Genomic DNA, 21,292 nt, shown 5'->3' with positions numbered 1-21,292 from the left:
AAATCAATTGCTTTTAGGTCCTTGATTTCCTCCCGGTCTGGTTTTTTTTCTCCATCTTTCATTTTTCCTCTTCCCTCCCAAGGAGGTCCAAAGCTGCAGACTGAATTCAGGAGGTTCATCTAGGCCACACACACACACACACACACACACACACACACACACACACACACACACACACACACACACAAGCACACACAAGCACGGCTCATCTCTCAACATCCCCCTCCCCACCTCCCCCTCCTTGCCTCTTCTCCTCCCCCTGTCTCTCAGTCCCACATCACTGAACAGTACACAGCCAATTAACGTTAGCACATGCATGATTTAGCTTCTCCCCTCTCTCTATGGCTTCAAACAGCAGCTTGTACATTCAACTGCTCCACACACACATGACCCCGCCCCCCCATGCCGAGGTATCGACCACTTCGATCCACGGTGTGAATTAAGGTGCTGGTCAGGTCCAAGTCAGGCTAATCAGGGGGGAGCTGCTTTCTTTGTGTCTTCGCAGACTATAGGCCTCCACTAAAGCCCAAGGATTTTCTTTGAATTATTTAAACCTTCTTCCTCCTAATTCATTTTTCAATGGCTCCAAAATCCCTTCAGTCTGGAGAAACTCCCTCCTCCATCCCCCCCACCCCCCACAAACAAAACGAGCAGAGTTTTGAGTGCTCAATGAAAAAGTTTGGGCTTGTCAGTTTTTGTAAAAGTGGTGGATTGCTTCTCACATTAACCCTGTGATGAGTTGAAATGCGGACATTTGAGCTTTTATTAAAAAATCTTGTAGGGGCAAGCTTCACTGATCAACTGTAATTATACACTCTCCTCGTCTGAGCAGTTCTTTTGATTCAGCACAAACAAGGAGTTGACAAATTGTTGTTATCAAAGCAGAGCTGCTGAAGAGGCCGTGCCAACTCTGCTTCCTAACCACAGCGGTGGCAGTGGAGAAAAATATCTAATGCTTCCTCTGATTGTGTGTGTGTGTGAGAAAGAGAGTGGAACGAGGCGTAATAAAGCATAACAGATGCGTGAACGGCCTTGCATCCGAAGGAGTGTACCTACATATACTTATTATTCATTACTTCCTGTACCACATTATTACTTGGCAGAATCAATATCGAAGAGGTGCAGAAAACAGAGAAGGCAGCATTAGGCATTCAGCTGGTTATGGAGCTACAAATTGCTTTTAAGTGCAGACACTGTGTGCGTGTGTGTGTGTGTGTGTGTGTGTGTGTGTGTGTGTGTGTGTGTAAGCACGTGTGAGACAAAGAAAGAAAACAAGTGTCTTTGGGTTGCACTTACGCACAAGTGTGCACACACGTGCGGCACGAGGGCGGCTAAACACGTGAAAAGTAATCGCCGTCGTCTCGCTCTTATTTGTAAGCTCGCTGAAATAGGCTTGCATTTTCATTGTGTGTCGCGCTGAATTCAAGCTGAGCTTTTCAGTCGCATTACATTGTTCGGGAAATACTTACTTTACCAGGGTCGTCTTTGGAGCGAGGCACTTTGAGAAAACACTTGTTCAAGGACAGGTTGTGTCGTATAGAGTTCTGCAAAGAGAGACCGATGGAGGGAGAGAGAGAAAGGAGGAAGAAACAGGACAAAGAAATAGTTTTAGTAACTTAACACAGATACACTATTTTAAATTCCATTTGCATTCACTTAATTATACTATAAACTGATTCTTGGTGTTCATCGCAACAGCAGTTCTTTGCTATTTTTCAGAGAAGATTGAATATTGTGTCCTCTAAACCAGCGGTTTGGACCTGAGCATTGGGATGGACAGATAAATCTGAGGGGTCACAAGATAATCAAAGAATCAGAAAATGTTTCTTCACATATTTCTGACTTCTTTTTGTGAAATACTGAATGGTTTTAGCCTCTCTAACGATTTTTTTTTGCTTTTTTGTACTCCAAACCATTGAAAGTCCAAGACAATGTCACGTTCACTCCAATCTGGACAGTACCCCCTTTTCAAGATATATAAAAACAGAAATCAACTTGCAATGTAGAGAGTTTCAATGTGCAAGGCGAAGAAAAACTTTCAACGTAGACACATTCAGCATTAGGGGCTTTCACTTTTCTCTAAATCTACGATTCGATTTAAAACATTTTTCAGCACTGACAGCTATGCAGTTGTTAGACTTAGACTTTTATGCAATAACAACTATCATTTAAATTTCAATTAAATTTCACCTTCTTTAAAAAGATAGAGGTATTTTACAACAGCAATTTGACTTTGCTTTTTGCAAGTAAGGGTTAAGATTCCAGAGTTAAACAAAAAAGAAAAACAGTAAATCAACAATAAATAACAAAAGATGGAAATTCAGTTTGTTACACAGTTTGGTGTCTCAAACCTGTCCGGAGTAAACCATCTTCTCAAGTAAAAGAATCAAGGATCTTTGGCAATGTTATCAGTTTAGTTCAGTTCAGTTTTCATCTCCCCTCATCAATTAAGTTGATACTGCATTTGAATTCGATTGTAGAAATTGAAGATTTCATGTCATTTCAATCGATTTTAGATTTAAAATCCTAATCAAGACCATCTTGCTGCCTCTGCTGCATTTGCTGACGCTGACATCACATTAGCGTTCTGGCTCTGGACGACTGTCTTGCCCATTAGCGAAGATATTTGAAAGAAGATCAGTCATCCATTATTTCTCTGTTTACCATATGAGAGTGAAGAAAGACACTCCGGGTCACAGTCACACAAGAATGAAACGCGAGCCGCTACGCTGCAGATGTGGACAGCTGTGTTGATTAAAGCTGAAGCGGATTTGCTCCATCAAACACACCTGAGACCTGAAGATGGAAAAAGGGCAAGGGAGGCCATACAGAGGTAGGTCGGGGCAACAATTTGACAGCGCTGTTAGGAGGGGGTCCAAGCTGTTGTGGGACTGTCCCAGTCTGGGGTGCAAAAGGGGTGTGTTCAAGCTAAAACAATGTGTTCAACTGGCTTTATGAAGAGTCCGCCATTTTTGAAGCATATAACAAATTCATAGTTTTGGCCATAATGAGTGGAAACTGACATTTCTACAATTTATAACACATCCTATTATTTGTGTGTGTGTGTGTGGTGAGGGTAGAGAGAGGGGGGGCACAACAGTGTAGGCTAACCTGACATGAACCTGTTCTCCCTTCAGGCTCCAGCTCTCCACTCATCTGCTGCTGCTAATTAATACCACTGGGGAGGAGGAGGGGAGAAGGCAGAGGGATGGGAGGTATTTCTCTGCTCTTTCTCCTGAGCTCTCACTGCTCAACACTGGTTTTGTTTCTCTGACAAAAAAAAAACACCTTCTCTCTCTGTCTTTCTGTCTCTAGCATACTCTAACAGCCTCGTCCACCTCTGCCTCGCCCTGCTCCTCCTGGAGAGTAGCTCCAGCAGTTCTCAGCTGCTCTACTTAGCGGGTCACTGGCTGTTTGCGGCCGTCCATCAAGGAAAACGCGTGGCGGCCGGGTGACGCAAAAGGCAAGGAGGGCTGCCACAAGCTCAGCACACAAAGGCAACCATCTGTTCGAAAAACTTTCCTGTGGGAGGAGGCGCCTGATCATTAACACAGAGTCTGCCCGTCACTTCTGCAGCCAGCCCTACTAACTTTGCTAACCTCTACCAACTGTTTGTTTATTTACACACTATTTTCTTATTACCCAAGCAGTTTTTGCACACCTGTGCACTGCTTGCAATTTCTGCACAACAATGTGTATTTCAGATTTTGCACAATCTGGCATTTTTTTCACTTTCAGGCTTATGTGTTAGAGCAGGGCAGTGTACCGAATGTTGATGTCTCTTATCGGCCTAAATCTGTTCATGTCATTAAGTTTGGTAAAAGTTGTATTTTAAATGAAAATGAAGTACATGAAGAGAGCTAAGTGTTATTTCTGGGATGGTTTGAGGCATGAGGAGCCTGTTTTCTTCAGGAGGGCGTTGCTTATTCCACAAAATTCCCTTGTTTAACTGATGGGAACACCAGGATTGGTAATTGATGTTTTTCACACTAATTTCCTTACGATAATGGTCACTGTTTACGAACTGGCATATTAGAAACATGTGTCATCAGATCATTTAATACTGAATTTTAGCTGTCAGTCAGACATGATGCCAGAAAAAAAGGGTAGTCTCTATCTGAAGACATAATACTCAGCTCTAGCTATCCATGTGACGTTTTCAACACAACTAGTCTGCATTGGAGATCTTAATTCCATGTTAAAGTGTTTAACGGCATTAAACGTGCTGCACAAATTTTGTGCGACATTATTACCTGAAAAAAAAAAAAAAACAAATAAACAAACTATAAACCTAAATCATATTTAATTGTATTAGCTGAATGCTCCATGTACAGGATATTTGCAGCAGTATCACTAACGATAGCTTTCAACCTTACTGCCACTCCATTTTGCTTAAGTTATTGAAGTCCTGCTGTCCCACCCGCGTTTATGTTTATCTTCATTACTGTGGTGCATTTGTAAATTGAATCTGTGCATAATATTGATATAATACAATCAAAATGTAATGATATTAAACAAGACCCCTGATCATACCATACCAAGGCTCATCGCTGCAGGCGCAGCTGCTGCAAATACACCTTGGAAAAGCAAGTCAGGCAAAACAGCGTGGTGTTGCATGCACAACTGGATGTTGATATTTAATCAGTGGAAAAAGTAGTGTGATTCTGTGCTTTGTGTGCACACTGTTCCATAGGAAAACAATGGTTTTGCCTACAACCCATTTCTAGTGATGCGTCTTGGTGAGATCAGCAGCAAAGAGTGTAAACTCATGCTAAGGCACATTTAGCACATTGAGCTAAATGCTAACATCACCATGCTAAAATCCTCACAAGGACAAAGCTAACATTGGGATGTTCAGCAGCCACTATATTTATACCATGTTCACCATCTTAGTTAGTAAGGAAGGTAGCACAAAACACTCGGTACAGCTGAGGCTGAGGAGGAAGGCTTTGGTCAAATGAAAATTCTGATGTGATGGTGACGCTAAATTAAAAGTTAATAAAACTTATGACACGTCATCCTCAGGAGGACATGAATGTCTGCACCAAATTTCATGAAATTCCCTCCTTTCGTTGTAGAGACATTTCAATGAAAACCACAAAGGTGAATCTTGTGGAAAAGCCAGCGTAGCACTGAAGTCATAATTAATCCTCATGGAATCTATTGAGCAGATGATAAGATATTACACTGGATAAGTGGAAACTTTGACCTACTGGTGGGGTAAGTAGAACAGTCAGGGATCACCAAAGTGATTCAACCACTGGAGACCATGAAGTTTCATGGAATCCATCCAATAGTTGATGAGACATTTCATTTTGAACCAATGTGGTCGACCTACCAGCAATCAAACTACTGTCGAAATGTATCTTGATACGATTCAAAATATTATCAAGAGGTATAGATATAATATCATCAAGAGCTCTGAATTTGGTTCTCTTTGGTGTATTTGATTGAAATAAACAATAACTTCCTCTGCCTGATGTTGTTTCTCAAAATGTCATTTTCTTCTTAAAGCTCCAACGGGGACCCACAAAATACAATCAGCATTACATCCATACATGTTCATTTCAAGTTGGTGAAAAATATAGTAACATTTAGTCAAGATCACCCTGACCAAAAAAAAAAAAAAAAAAAAGTTTGAACAGTTACTGTAACTGTTCAAACTTTTTTTTTTTTTTTTTTTAATTCATTCAGATTAAATGTATTTACAGTACATTTCTAATATTTTCTGCTGGGAGCCTTTGTTGCATGAAGTCCATACACAACATATGCACATACACATACACTCTTAGCCACCCACACAGTCCCAAAACAGGTCACTGAGAAGAAAACAGCTTCTGTCAATGACAGAAAAATGTACATAAAGAACAACAAAAAGCTATTAAACTTTGACCACTCAGATAGCTGCAAGGACGCATGTCTTCAGGAAGAAACCTGTGTGTGTGTGTGTCTTTGTGTGTATATTTTTGTGAGAAGGGAGACCGTCCTTCCAACCAGAAAGCATCAGTGTGCACATAACATACATGTGTATATATAAGTACAAATGCCTCTTTCTTGTATGTTATGGAAACAGTAATCTCCTCTCACTGAATGGGAGTAGTCATCATCAATACATGTACTGATTAGCAGTGCTGTGAAGTAAGATAATGAGATTCACTGCTGTGTCCTCCTTCCACCCACTCCTCACCCGGCCTGATTAATGAGCTTATTGGTCCGGGCTGAGGCCACGCCATTCCTGCCCAGTGGCTGATGGATCGCACAGTCACAGGCATCGTGTGTGAGTGTGCCTGCATGTTTGTGTGAAACGTAGGAAGGACACTGAAGAAGATTACAGGCTCAACCCCATAACTTTAGCAAAATTACATACACAGTTTAAACACTTGCATGAAAATGTCACAAAACAAACTTGTGCAAAATGAGCAATATTGGGGCAGTCATGTTTTCTTTTTAGATAAACCTTTAAGCTGCCAGTGTGCTTCATAAGAAGTTATTGTCAGAAGCACTCCCCCAGAAACCTTGTACTGTATACAATATGATAAACCAGTCTGTTCTCACTCCCAACGCATCAAATATAGCAGCCTGGTCAGTGGTCCTTGTTTGACGCTGTAGCAACACTTATTGAAGTGCCCCTCTAGTGCAGCAGTATAAAGAGCTAAGGGTGGGTCATTCACAAAACATTCCCTCAGGAGAATGGGGTTTGCATTCCATCTGTGAGAGTCAATAGTGATTTGTTTTAAATTCATGTCACGTAAGTACGTTGCCAAACTGATGTCACGATATTACAAGACTGAATGTAGTTATTTTAATCATAACCCTGATCTTTTCCTAACCCTAACTTTTCCTACAGTAATCTAGTTTTTTTGCCTAAACCTAACCAAACTGTGGCAACATTGATAACATTCCTAAAGTCATAAACTTTGACTCTGGAGCCCTTCATGTGCAAAACTGACGCTAGAAGGGTAGGTAGATCATCATAGTTTGAAGCTAGGGGGCACTGACCAAGCTGCAATACAAGCTGTGAGTGAGAACATGTTGAATAGAAAAGACATCTAAGATATCTCAATTTCATAACATCTTTGGTTTGAATAATGTAGGTTAGCAAGTGTAAGCTAAAGCCTTTCCTAGATATATTGGTATCGGCAAATACGTATGTTGTCCGATATGCACCAATATGAAAACAGAAAAAGATGCCTTGGGTAATTCTGAAATGTTGTAATATATTTGTATATATTCTGTGATCGCTCTGTGCGTGTGTTTAACGTGTTTAACCATTTCAGTGCACTGATGTCATTTTCGAAAATCAAGTTTTTTGTTTAACTGCAAAATATCCTACCTCCATTGCATATTTTATATCTTACACACATTACGTCGAGTCATATTGTCCAACTTCCTTCCTCACTCTCTGAAGAATAATCTGATGTTATCCCTGGAACCATTTAGGATAATGTAAATAAACAACTTCACAAAATATGTAACAAAGGTTAAGTTGTCTTTTGACATTTTAATGTGGAAATGTGACATATTATGTCTTGAAGGGAAATGTTTTAGAAAACCTTAAAAGTGAAGAGATTTTGTTATTGTGTTGGGCAGTAATTAAATCTCATTACTCTTTGTGTTACAACAGAATCATACCGTTATCAAATAGGGATATTAAAAACAAATATAATACACAATTCTGCAGTTTTCAAGTTAATACAAAATATTTAATAATTATCTAATTAATAGACAGTAAGAAAAATGGATTTATGTTTGACTAGAAGTATATGTGCTTACATATGCATGAACACACTGTATCATTTTGAGTGCAGACCACAGCGCACCTGCATCCATTCATTTTACAATCCACCGTAGTTGGATAGCTCCCATGATGCCTCATGATTTTAAGGGCAATTTTTAGAGTGAAGAGATTAAGAGGCATGTCGTAGAAAAATAAGGCCAAACAACCGTTTTTACACAGTTATTATTAGGTACGAGCCTTTGTGCATGCATATGCGGTATGTACAGTATACACCATTAATGTGTGTGGTAGTGGGTGCTGCTGCTTCTTCTGCTGCTGCTGCTGCTGTTTAACTTAGGGTGCAACATCCTGTACTTGAAGAGGTTAGTTATATAAGGCGGGCTTGATAAGCATGGGTGACTTTTTGACAAAATGCAATGTGATATAATGTGATGTGTGACAAAAAGTCAGGTTTTGGAAACATGCTTTCGGGTGGAAAGACAGAGAAAAGGAGTGTAAGACTGTGTGTGTGTGTGTGTGTCTGTGTGTGTGTGTGGGTGTGGGGGGGGGGGGGTGTCTGTCAGTCATAGAAAGTGATCAAAGAAAGAATGACATGTTTGCAGGATGACAGTAGTGGTTGAAGAGGTTAGCGTATGTGCATGTGTTTGCAGATGAGGTGAGCGCAGGTTAGAGCAGCCAGAAGGATTTTCTGGCCATAGGCAGGAAGCTTGTGTGTGTGCGTATGTCTGAGTGTGTGTGTTTGTGTGTAGATACGCCAAGGAAACAGGTCACACGGAGAAGACTGCAGTTACATAAGCGGGTAGGTTTGGAAGATTTGGGTCATGGCAGCTGAGTTAAATACAGAGGGGCAACATGAGATGGCATTTCCTCTAAACTGAATTAAACAGTCTTGAGAAGTGATGCTTCACAAGCGCGACTTTTTTAACAAAACAATGCTGATTACACTGAATGGTTGGTTGGTGAAGTTGGGCGCACTGGAAACACATAGTAGAGCCCAACTTGTATAGAGTTACAAAGTGGGAGGAAGTATTTTCTGGTGCCTAAGTTTCCAGAAATAATAGTAATTTAATGCTTATATGGGCATGAAACTCTCCCAGGCTAAATCGTCAAGTGTTCGAAAATATCTGGTTCCTCGGCAAAAAAGCAAAAGGTACGAGCCTGTGTATGTATAAAAAATTAGGATAGAGGTGAAAATTGACTCAAAAAAGAACATTTCTGTGATAAACAGAATCCTTAAGGCCGTGAAAATCTTTTCTCTCCTCGATCCTACATGAGGAAATAATCATTTTGCTATAGTTTTGGTTATTCCACAAGAGAGATTTCGGTATTTGAGATGGGCTGGTCTCATTTAGAAAAAAGGGATGTCACGTTGTGTTTTTAACAGCATTTATATCAAAATGTGATGACAGCGTGAGGTCATTTGCTCATATAAGAACACTGTCAATCAAATCGGATCAAATCACAACCGCTCAGTCGTCATCATCAGGTAGATTACCTGATAGACTCGAGCAGACTTTAAGTTTAAGATATACTATCAAAGCTGAAATAAACACTTTTCAAGCCAAATTTACAAAGCTTTAAAGGAAAAGTTTACAGTATTTAAGGGCCTCTATTGCGTTTTCATTAGTGTATAAACAACTGAAACTAAGAATCATTGTATATTCATCAGCTTAAAATGAGCCCTTTATATCTACCAACGGAGCAGGTCCTCTTCAAAGGAGTCCGCCATGTTCCTACAGTAGCCCAGAGCGGACAAACTGAACACTGGCTCAAGAGAGAGATTCTTGCATTTTTACAATGTAGTAAAGGCCACCGTAGATTCCCCTACATGCTTGGAAATGGGGGGCTATTATGTATTTGACACTTAGCCATTATTTAAACATACAACAACAAACTCTAACTGGTTATGATTAGGGGTTTAACAGTATTATTAATCTTACACAGCCCAGATTGATATATTACCTCATCACTTTGCATCCAGCAAACAGCTGTGTTTAAGAAAGAACAATTGCATTCAAAATATGCTGCATGTTTCTTTCACTTGCTTCCAAAACAAATGCACGAGCAGGCCAGATTAAGACTCTAAAGACAGGAGGCGATGGTGCTCATTTAATATACCAGACTGTGAACACAAATACAGATGTGTCCAGCACACGACCTGAGGTATCAACTTCAGTTCTGTTGACAATGTAAATATAATTTTAAATCTCAAATCCGAAGATGAAAGTTAAAGAAAAAGTTAGTTTTTATGTTAACATATGAAAGGAATGAATAAAACAGGACTGCTGAAAACAGATGCAAAAATCCAATAAACAAATTTAAATTCAGGGCAGTCTTGTTTGAGATCCAACATCCTGGACCATTGTGGTTATGGAGATGAATGAGCCTCAGAGGCTGGAAAAAACTTCATTTTTAAGTTTTAGTTTTTGAATAAATTCACTATTGTGCAGAAAGGCAGCAATGTGGTCCAGGAAGGAAGCCTTCATGTCTGTGGTTGTCTAAATCCTGAAAAGTCTACTAAACTGTTTGTCTGCAGGGAGACTGGGGTCAGAGGGCAAGAGGTTTGCCAGGGTATTAACTTATGGAGGCCCTATGGAGTTTGATGCGCGCACACAAATGCACACCCACACAGCAGTATTCAGGAGGAGTCTCTCCCATGCCCTTCAGGATGAATGCATTGTGGTGTCAGAGAGGTACGCACACAGACAGAACAATAGATAAAGAAACAGAGAGGAAGTAAGAAAGGAAGAAGATATAGCAAGAGGGGATATTTGGAGAAAAGAGAGACGGAGGAGATTTTATTAACTTTCAGCTGAACCCATATGGTGCATAAAGAGAGGGTAAAACGTGGTAAAGTTTGAAGGTAAGGCAGAGGAGAAGGAGCTGGGAGGAGGGAGGGAGGGTGCAAGAGGCACAAAGAAAGAAGGAGCAGGAGTCGGCTGGAAGAGGGAGTGTGGGGGTACGCGCACATACGGACAGGTGTCTTAGATGTGAAAGTCTCCTGGGTTCTGAGCATCATTGAGATGCCTTATTATATCCTGATGGTGACGGAGTGACAGACGCTCCGTGAGAATGCGAGGTTGAATACAAGTCACTACTTCAAACCCCATCTAATACATATTCATTTCATTTGATGGACCCTTCCCCCGCCCTCTTCACTTCCTCACTGAAGTGCTTCACACAAGTCATCTATACGATGAGAAGTGAGTGAGTGTGTGTGTGTGTGTGTGTGTGTGTGTTTGGGTTAACACACTGGTGTCTGTGCTTGAATGTGTGCGTGTGTGCTGCTGTGTGTATTTCAGCGTTAACTCAGTTTTGCTTGTGCATGCACCTGTGCATAAGTGTGTATGTAGGCAGGTGTGTGTACACCTGTGCATGTGCCTGTGAGCAGTTATGTACACACCTGTTCATCCATGTAAGTATGTGTGTTTATATGCACACACGTTTTACAGCAGTAGTGTGCCCGTAACTGCTTACAGATTGTGTGTGTGTGTGTGTGTGTGTGTGTGTGTGTGCATGTGTGAAGGAGAGAAAGGGCATGAGTGAGTGTGTGTATGTGTGTGTGTGTGTTTGTGACTGGCACAAAGCCATCTCAGACAAGGTGGAAGTAGGGTTGCTGCTGTCTCTGGAGATCCAGTAAGAAGCTCCCACACAATAAGAGTAGACGCAGTGTACAGTCATCATGCCAACCAGGAGGCCCTGCTGCACCAAATCTGCTAAATCACCGTCTACCTGCAAACCCTTGTTGCAGGTTACATGCCATGTCCAGCCGGGTAGGTCTGCTTTAATTGATGCGTTGGCCATGAGTACTTGCATTTCCGCTGTTTCCTCCCAGCAGGGGAAATCTGAGCGCAGTGTTGTGGTCCATGACAATCATGACTTTTGTGTGTTTGTACTGGTGATTAGAGGAGAAACTCTGTTTTAGGTTCTCTGTGTTCATTACTCAGTTCTTGTGTAGCTTCTGACTGAATCACTGTGGTTTGTCATTTAATTCCACTCATTTTTTCCCCTTGTGCTGGCAAAAAACCAAATGAACATGAACAAAGTCTGCTCGTTCCACAATGACTGCTGTATATTCTGGCCCAAGAAGACATCAAATAAGGAACTCTACATGAGGACTGGCTGTCGAAGCGTGAAAAATGGCTGAAAAAATTAATCAATTAATCATAATAGTTGGCCATTACTTCACTAACACTATATCATAACGTACATGAATGGTTGCAGCTCTACATTTTATGAATGTGGATCTTCGAAGTGGCTCTCAAATGGACACCACCAGGCAAAAAAAAGCAAATGAGGATCACTGGATGAACAACGGTCATTGTTTCCCATTAATTACTTGGCACAGTGGCAGGTCATCACATTAATTGTAATTTGTCCCGCCAGAGCTTCATAATAATCCGGAAATATTTTTCACTCCTCATAATAGGATTAAAGACCTCTTACATTTTGTGCCATTGCTTCGGCAAAGCATCTTTCAAAAATATAAATCTTTGCTTGTAAAAATCTGTTGATATGCGCTTGCACGAAATGAAACTAGTGTTTTCCAGAAGTAACCTCTGTGTGGACCAGACCAGATAATATGTAGTTACGATGGTACTTCTCACATGCACACATCATTTTAAAACAAGACGATGATTCCATAGTCTCTCAGTCAAGGTTTAGTTACAACTCTGGACTAAAGCATGATGGAAAGCAATTGACTGATATTAACTATCGCCTATAGGCTTGTGTTTACATTGTGTAGCCAAAGACTATTTCCAAGGCAGCAGAGCCAAAGCTCAGTGTAATATTTTCCTGTTTTCTACATTTCGTATTTCATATAATTTCCTTTTTATGTTCATGTTATTTATGATAAAGCGTCTTAATTTTTCTCTTAAAATGCACCAGATTGATGCATTTAATTAAGCAAAATTGTCTTCCGGGGAAGCATGCCCACGGGACCATCCCAGAGGGTCCAAGGTCCACCCACCATAGTCTCACAAATCCTGTGGGAAACACTGACGGTGGAGACGGAGCTGCCAGAGAAAAGTCTCTCATGGGGCGAGGCACAGCTAGATATGAAAAAATGTGATAGACGAGGTATATTATTGATGCCTCATGTTCCAAAGTGGTGTGAAGAGCGTGAGTAAGTAAGTTACATCCATATTGGTGCTATGTTAACGTTTCCTGCTGCTTCACATTAAAACTTTTCCTCAGACTAACCCGCAGGAGGCTTTTATTGTGAAGCAGCAACAGGAAATGTAATGTGTTTATCACCAAGTCAACAGAGCTTCATTAGCAGTGCCATTCTCCAATAGAAAAGTGCAAGCAGAAACAGACACAGGAAGTGGTTAAGTGGCTTTTACTGCCTTTTCTGCAAAAACGTGCCATCAAGGTAAACATCTTCTTTGACCTCAATGCTCCGCAGCGGAGAAACACTTGCATCATTCGAACATGTCTTGAGTGGACACTCACAGCTCAGATGAGCAAGTATATTCCCACAACTATCAAAAGCGCAGGGGTTGTGAGCAGCTCAGCTAAAGTGTTCATTTAAAAAGTTCTTCAATGCCTGAAGAAGAAAAACTATCCGTTCCTGCACAAAAAAATATCTTTTTAACTCTCGTCAGCCCTTGGATTTATTTTGGGGTGTCCCGATCTGCAGGTTGGTGAACACTTTCCTGAACCACCAAGTGTTAGACATACTCCACTCGCTACCATCCTCCCTCTGTCACATCAATAGGGTTTCTCATCTCACAACTGATTTAGAAAGACAAATCCTTTCAGCTGTTATTCTTATTTAGTGTTTCAAAAATAACACAGAGACCAAACTAGGTTGCAGAGCGTCGAGAGGTCACGGCGGCACACTTCCTGTTGCTGGTTGTGTCGAGCAGAGTGCTGTGGCGAAGTGACAGCTTCTGTCAGCAGCTTTCCGGGAGAGGAGGCGAGTGAGCGGTGAAGGGAGGGAGGGGAAGGCGGACAGGCAGGAAGGAGCTCTTTGGTTGAACTCTGCATCCCAATAATGTTTGACAGCCTCCTTTTTCTATCCTCCTTCTTGCTTGATGAAATGAAGACCATTCTGCAGCAGGTGATGAAGTTATTAATTCAACAGAGGGGAGCTGTCTATAACCTGCTCAGACACAGTCCAGGACTTTAGGAAGGTAAAGTTAAGGGTCTGTATTTCTGCTGCCTTTAACTCTCTGTGATTAAAATGTCAGTGTAGTCAATCAAGCAGTAGCAGTGTGGAAGTTGCTGCCTCCCGTGGTTTAACAGTTAGGATTTACGTGCCACAATCATATCTCTAATTTTAGCTCAACTGTTTGAATACAGAATCTAAAAAAATCTGGATTGCGAAACTGATACCAGTTTCAGAAATGCCACCAAGACTGCCTACAATGCTGTAATAGGAATCAGCACTCAGAAACACTAAGCTATATCAGCAGCGTCCCAGTACACCTACTTTTTACTGCACGAGTAGCCAATATCCATTAACGACAGGGTTAGTAGTATAGAAATATGGGTCGGAAGAAAATTGATTATTTATTTTGATAATAGATTAATCATTTCAGTCATTTTTCAGGCAAAATGTTTAAACATTTGTTGGTTCCAGCTTCTCTGAGGATTTGCTGCTTTTCTTTGTCATTTATGAGAGTAAATGAAGAGTCTTTGGGTTTTGGACTGTTGGTTGGCTGTGCTGTGCATGAACACACTCATACTTTGGTGAATCGGCAAAGTAAATGTGTGATAGACGTGAGCGTCACTAACTCTCACGCGAGTTAATGGTGCTCATGCACCGTTTTAAAGAACCTGTCTGTGAATGGAAGAGGGTAATGTTTCATACAGAACAGTGTTATTATGGATCTCAATTCTTTTCTTCAGAAGACCCGCCCTACTCTGCTGCTGATTGGTCAACAAGTCATGAACACAGCCTCTGACTGGTCGAAAAACTCCGGAGCCCTTGTTCACAAAACGTTACTCTTCTGGGCAAAAAGAAAAAGTAAGTCACTAACATTCAGCTTTCCAGAGAAATTTAGTCAATCGTATACAACAATGATATATATGACATCATGGATCCCAGATGATGAGGTCAGGTGGTAACGCGTCAGTTGACACTGTAAATGTCATAAACTAGAAACCAGGCAAAATCTTATCAGTAACACGTTATGTTACGTCCTTACTGCTAAAAGTAACATAAAAGTTGAACTGAACTTTGAGCTAGCTCTTGTTAACTGTGAACTTTTAAAGATGTCACTTTGGGCTCTGTAAAATTGTGATGAGCATTTTCACAAATTGTTTGACATTTTATAGACTAAACCGTTAAAAGTAATCCACAGATTATTCCATAATGACAATAATCGTTAGTCACATGCTTACTATCCGTAGCTTTGACATTTAGCCATTACCTTCACTGTCTTTCCAAAGAAATCAGCTTTTGTTTTGTTCTACTCTTTCAAAACACCTCAGTGAAACATCAACTGATGATACCAGTGTCCATCTTATCTGACTGTCCTTCCTGAAAAGAACAACAACACTGACACAAAGATCCCCTCACACAGTCCAGCAGGGCTGCTGACATAGTCTACTATCTATGAAATACTCTGATGGTATTTAGAGTCTGACAAAAGACAGGCCCATGCCTCTTTGCGGGATATAAACCCAGCAACTAGCGAATAAGCTCATTCTGTGGTATAATTGTTGCATTCCAGAGTGCTACAGACACCAGCCGTAAGCCTATTATTAGCCATATGGAGAGTGCTACAGGCCTGGCTGGTTAGAGAGGGAAATGCTGTGCTGGATGGGTGCCAAATCCTCGAGGAGATAGCAAGAGAAATTCCTCGCTTTTAATTAAGAACTTAATACTGAGACTGCTATTAGTGATTAGTATGTAATTAAAAAGCTCTAGCAGTGTTACACATACAAGTCTAATTAATAGCAGTGTGTGTGTGTGTGTGTGTGTGTGTGTGTGTGTGTGTGTGTGTGTGTGTGTGTATGTGTGTCAATGTGTATGTAGGAAGCCTAAAAGTGACATTCTGCTGATAATCTCAATTTGTTCTCCAAGCGATAGCACAGTTTATATTAAAGGAGAGCAACAGTTTGTATTAAAAATACAAATGTGGTGGAGGGAAAGGTGCCTTCGGTATATATTGCCTCATAAAGAAATGTCATCACAAGCAGACAAAATGTGGCTATTATTGTTTCACAGTTCACCTTTAACTTCTACAATATTGAGCAAGTAAACAATATTTGTTGCATAAAGGATGTCCACAGTTACAGTTGGTATTATTTTATAAGCTTATCTATATATTCTGGCTCACCTGTCCCAAGATGTTTAACTGATGACCACACATTTCTAATGAATGTCCATGCAACAAAATCACAGTTTTTATGGCCAAGAGTACAGACCATATTCACACGGCAGCCATTTTCCTCTGAAGTCACTCTCAGGGTGGTGAAGCTCAAATGCTGGGATAATGTTATGCTGCTGTGTTCTAGATAGTTCTAGTTCTAAACTGTTTTGTTTTCACTGCTTCCCGATTGATCCGAAACTGAAAAGGTGATGGAAAAATGGAAATCTTGAAGGACGAGGGTGAAACAACATTTTTGATAACCCATTAGCTACTGTTAGCATTCAAAGCTAACACTGCAGTTTAATTACATCCAGTGTGTCAAAGATGTGCGTTAATGTTTTAAAATTAATTTAAGCCTTTTCCATTCCATCATGTAATACTTTTAAACAGTAATATTTGCTCTTCCAGGTTATCAAATATGTTTCACCTTGAAATATGATCAGATATTCCTCTAGATTTTGACTGTCCATTGTCTTTACATGACATTTGGGCTTCTCACCCTGAGCGTGATGTCAGATGAAAACAGCCACCAGGGTAAATTATGGACAATAATCAGTGTATTTGTTTTTATATTATACACTTTATTATTTAGGTTCCTAATGTGATTGTGATGATGTGATAGCTTTTCAGGCTTAAATGTTCAAGAACGTGACGTTTCCATTTATCATGCCTGTTTTTAACGTAATAATATGTAACATTTCCACATTAAGGGTCTAAAAACAATTAAACCATTGGTATATATTTTGTTGAGTTGTGTACTTACATGACCCTAAATGTTTCAAATAATGTGAAAACCCCCCCAAAATCTGTTTTTAATTTAATTTATTAATTTTATTTAAGGTAACGGTGCGTTTCATTTGGTCGCCTGTCTTCCCGGAAAACATCAGCTAAATACGTCAGAGAGTGAGTAGGGAAGTTTGCACTGATGGCATTTTTCTTGACCGATCCCGATTTATGTTGATTCCAATTGTCTTTTTAAGAACTATAATTGACAACAAACAAAAACATTTCTATGTTCATATTAAAGCATTGACTATTAAATAAAGCTAACTCTAATATTTTCTCCAAAAGTGCACCAGGTTACAGGACCTCCTCTCACTCACACTCAAAACGAGTTTCAAAATAAAGTGCTCTTTTACTGGACAGAGCTTTTTTGTACAAAAAGCAACCAACTGAAAATGAACTGCAGTATATCCCACTTGACTAACATGTCGTTAGCTGTTTTATTCAGTTACCTGTTATTGAAATGGTCTTAGTGAACCTTAGTTCCTCCTGATAAGCAGTTGCGCAGTGTATACTGGTATCCAGGACTCTTATTGTGACAGGTAAAAACGGAAGTAGTCTGTCTAATGCACTGCAGTTAAAAGCTTGCTGCTCTGATCCAGAAAACAGAGCCTCAGGGTTGTTATTTTGCAATTATAGAATTCGAAACAAACTAAATCTTTTGTTTTCTTGAGAGATCCATAATTTGGAATCACCAACTGTATTTTTAAGACACCAAAACATTTTTAAAATGTATTGAGGAGCTAAGGTAAACCTGGATTCTTAGAGGATCAGATAAAAACTCAAACTGCCAAAAAAAATCATTTCAGAGTCAAGGTTGTATTTGATTTGCTAGGAATCTATGTTGTATATTAACATTTCAAATAAACAATGTCAACAGGGAGACTTTGACCTTGAGACACACACACACACAAAAACACATAAATACACACACACAAACATCTGGACAGCAGACTGGTCTAACGTGACGTGTAAACTGGGAATGCTGGGCTACATGTAACAGTTCTGTATGTGTTACTTAGTGACGACAGGATCAACACAGAGTCAAAGGTGAGACTCAATTTAACAAGCAGACGGCTGAGACGTTTTCCCAGGCACCACTATCAGACTCCTTTAGGGTGACTTTCTGGAAAATACAGACAAAAGCACAGAGACACACACACTGACAAGAGTACGCAGCTGTAGACACATAAACACGACACCAGCTCCACACAGACTCTGCACACTGTGTTCTCCACAGATCTTCCCCAGATTGTCTCAAACTGAATCACAACAAGCAAAGAACTGTGGTGAAAGTGCACATAAGACACAGGCCCAGGAGCCTCAGTGCAGCTCCGGCCACATAATGACTCCCAGCAGCCAATGACAACAGCCTCCCTCCACATACGTAAGTACACTTGACACTGTGCACCGACCTCCACTGTGCTCAGTCGCAGATCTCCCACAGAGCCGGCAGGACAGGACTGGAGCCAGAATAATGGCCCCGGCGCTGATTCATATCAGGTGATTGTCTGTGACATGTGGTGTTCAGCCAAAGGCCAAAGGCCATCGTGGTAGCGCTGCCCTTTACAACGTCACATTAGGCCTTGCTAATTCGCAGGCAATTAGCCTGGCTGCATGGGAGCTAGCCCGAGGCGTCAGGGGTCGCAAGAGAGCAGGTTAGTCAGCACAGACGGCAATAAGCTTTTTGGTGAAGGTACCGGTCTGGACTGCATTTCTCTAGTGGTAAATAATGGGAAGGCCTGCACATTTCCATTATATTACAATAGGGAGGTGAGATTTGAATAACCAGCATTTCCCATCATTATTCAGCCGGAATGGAATAAAATAGAGCAGCACCGAATACAGATGAATCTATACAGATTTTTTCATTTAATCAATTCATCATTAATATATATACAAAATTATGTATACAGTAATTCTATCATGTTCTGTGTGCAATATTTTAGTGTATTTTTTTGTTTTTAAATAATTGATAGGGTGTATTATATTTATAAAACCTTACTTTTTAACTACTTAACTGGAAGGTATTTCATGGAGTGGAGAATTACTTTATGAAAAAAATACCTCTGGTGTGACGTTAGTCTCTCTTAGTCTACATTGAAAAACGTGACATTAATTAATAGTCTGTGCATATATGGCTGCTGTGTCAGTTTGTTTACTTTAGATTAAGGGAGAGAGGGAGATTAAGAGGATTTAGATATTTTCAGCAGAGGTGGCCCTCAAATGATGATGATTGAGTCAGCGTATCCTCCATGCAAAATGGTGACGTACTCCTCCGCGGTCAGTGGAGGCTGCGCAGCCATCGGTAACTATTGGAGCCAAGTTCAGCCGATAACAATAGTTTGTAAAAGGTCCTATCTGCGCCGATTAATTGGCAAAACCGAATAATCGGTTGACCTCTAAAAAAGAGAAACCCGAACTTGTGTGGCTTCTGTCTATGAGTAGTACTAAAGGTGGACCCTAGAGTGGAGGGACACGTGGGTGTGAAGGGCTGTGAGGGGGCCGCGGAGGGCATGGGAAAACAGAGCGGTGCACAGTGTAGTACACAGACAGAGAGAGGGAGAGGCTGGTAAAGATAACATAGGGGAGATAATACTGTTCCAGTGAAACAAAAAACAATGACACAGCCTGTTTGCATCCCCCTTCTGTACACTCCAACTCCACTCCAGTTTAATCCTTTGTTTTAAAAAGGGAAATGCTATGCATGCATGTTACACAAGATGAATTTAGGTGCGTCAACAAGCTCCATAAACAAATGGCTTATGCAGTCGTGTGCTATTTAATTTCAGGATGTTTTTTGTTACAGATTCTGAACCTCCTCCACAGCTCCGGAGGAAGATTCTCATCATTACTTCTTCTCGGATGAAAAGAGCTCTCCATATTCAGTTACACAAAAATCTCACGACCTTGGAAAGCTACCTGAGTATATCAGCTAGTAGAATTAGGCCATTTAATGCACGTGAAAATGTGTGTGTGTGTGTGTGTATGTGTTGCTACAACATATGCAGTAAGCCTGTGGTGTTCAACCAGTGTACTTATTCATGTCATTTCTAAGGATGGAAGTGTGTGTGTGTGTGTGTGTGTGTGTGTGTGTGTGTGTGTGTGTGTGTGTACATGTGTGTGTATGTGTGTGTGTACATGTGTGTGTATGTGTGTGTATGTCTGTGTTTGTGTGCGTGTGTGTGTGTGTTGTCCTGGTTTCAACTCTGCCGTTCCTGCACTCTCACATTATCATACAGAGCAGACGGAGTGCGTGTGCTGGGTAGTAAAACTCTCCTCTGCTCTCTGACAGTCTCCTCTCTCTTCTCCAACTCGACCCCCCCCTCTCCACCACCACCCCCCCCCATCTCCTCTCCCGCTGAGCTCCCCGTGTGTAATCTGCAGACTGCACACGTACACTGCCGACCTGAGTGGGAGTCTCTTCCGTGGGCGTACGAGCCTTGTGTGTGTGCGCACGCATGTGTGGCGGAGGGTGAAGGAAGACGGCGGACCATGCACGAGGCGTTTTCTGAAAGCCCGGGAGTCGGTGCGTTCAGGAAACACACGTTTCAAAGTGTGTGTGTGTGTGTGTGAGAGCCGCCGATGTCTGCCGACCGTGGCAGCTAGACAATCTCTGTGTCTGCGTCCCACTGTGTACAGCTGACAGCAATCACCTGAACTGGAATGAACCGGACTTATGTAACTTTCCCTGTGACGGCCATGGCTGGTATAAAACAAGCCCCACTGTGTTGAATCGGGTCATCCAGGAAGCGAAAGTTTCTAGCCTTTTTCTCAAAGACAAAAATTTAACATGCTCTACCTTGAAGTGCTTCATTTGTAACTTTACACGCTCCTAAAATGTTAGTTCATGCACAGGGCAGTGGTTGTGGGAATGTTTTTTCACGCCACAGATCTGTGTTAGCTAGTTTTTATAATGCTGTGCTCTTTCATGTACACTGACAAATAAGGCCTGGCCTAGGTGGAAATCAACACAACTTTTGGGTTATGTATCTCACAATAAACTCTCCTCACTGATATCATGGTCAAATGCCAGAACATGTGAAAATATAACCACAGTGCCATCATGCACTGCGCTTTAATGACGCTACTAGAATGCAGCCACACACACACAAATCAATGAATCTAGAGGTGTAATTATGGGATACTAAAACATCCTGGCACTCAACCAGCAGGAGAAGGCAGTCGTGAGCTGCCGCGAGAGAGAAAGCCTGAATGGTCTTAATAACCCCTATCCTCTCTCTGCGAACAGAAAACGAATTGATTGAATCCTACGTGCAGGTAAGAAGCTCTGCCAACACAACCTGGCTTGTATCATAACCTTTTTGTCTCCGTTGCTGGCATGCATCTCTGCTCGGGGAATGGCGTGTTCAAGATTATAGACGGGGAACAAACACAGGTTCGTGAAAAGGAAAGAAGAGGAGACGAGAGGAGGAGAGGAGTG

At 41.1% G+C, this 21,292-nt stretch overlaps 1 protein-coding gene across 1 annotated transcript in view; it reads right to left on the bottom strand.

Moving 5' to 3' along the window:
* The window catches only part of LOC140999884 (forkhead box protein J3-like), a 70,554-nt gene that overhangs the window by 33,046 nt on the left and 16,216 nt on the right, over window positions 1-21,292 (bottom strand). Inside the window, exon 4 of the mRNA XM_073470446.1 lies at window positions 1,470-1,544. Coding sequence (XP_073326547.1) covers window positions 1,470-1,544 — 75 coding nt within the window. The remainder of the gene's footprint in view (window positions 1-1,469; window positions 1,545-21,292) is intronic.

Source organism: Pagrus major, chromosome 7, assembly GCF_040436345.1.
Source record: "Pagrus major chromosome 7, Pma_NU_1.0".
In the NCBI taxonomy this organism is placed as follows: Eukaryota; Metazoa; Chordata; class Actinopteri; order Spariformes; family Sparidae; genus Pagrus; species Pagrus major.
This window is presented reverse-complemented; position numbering and strand designations above follow the sequence as displayed.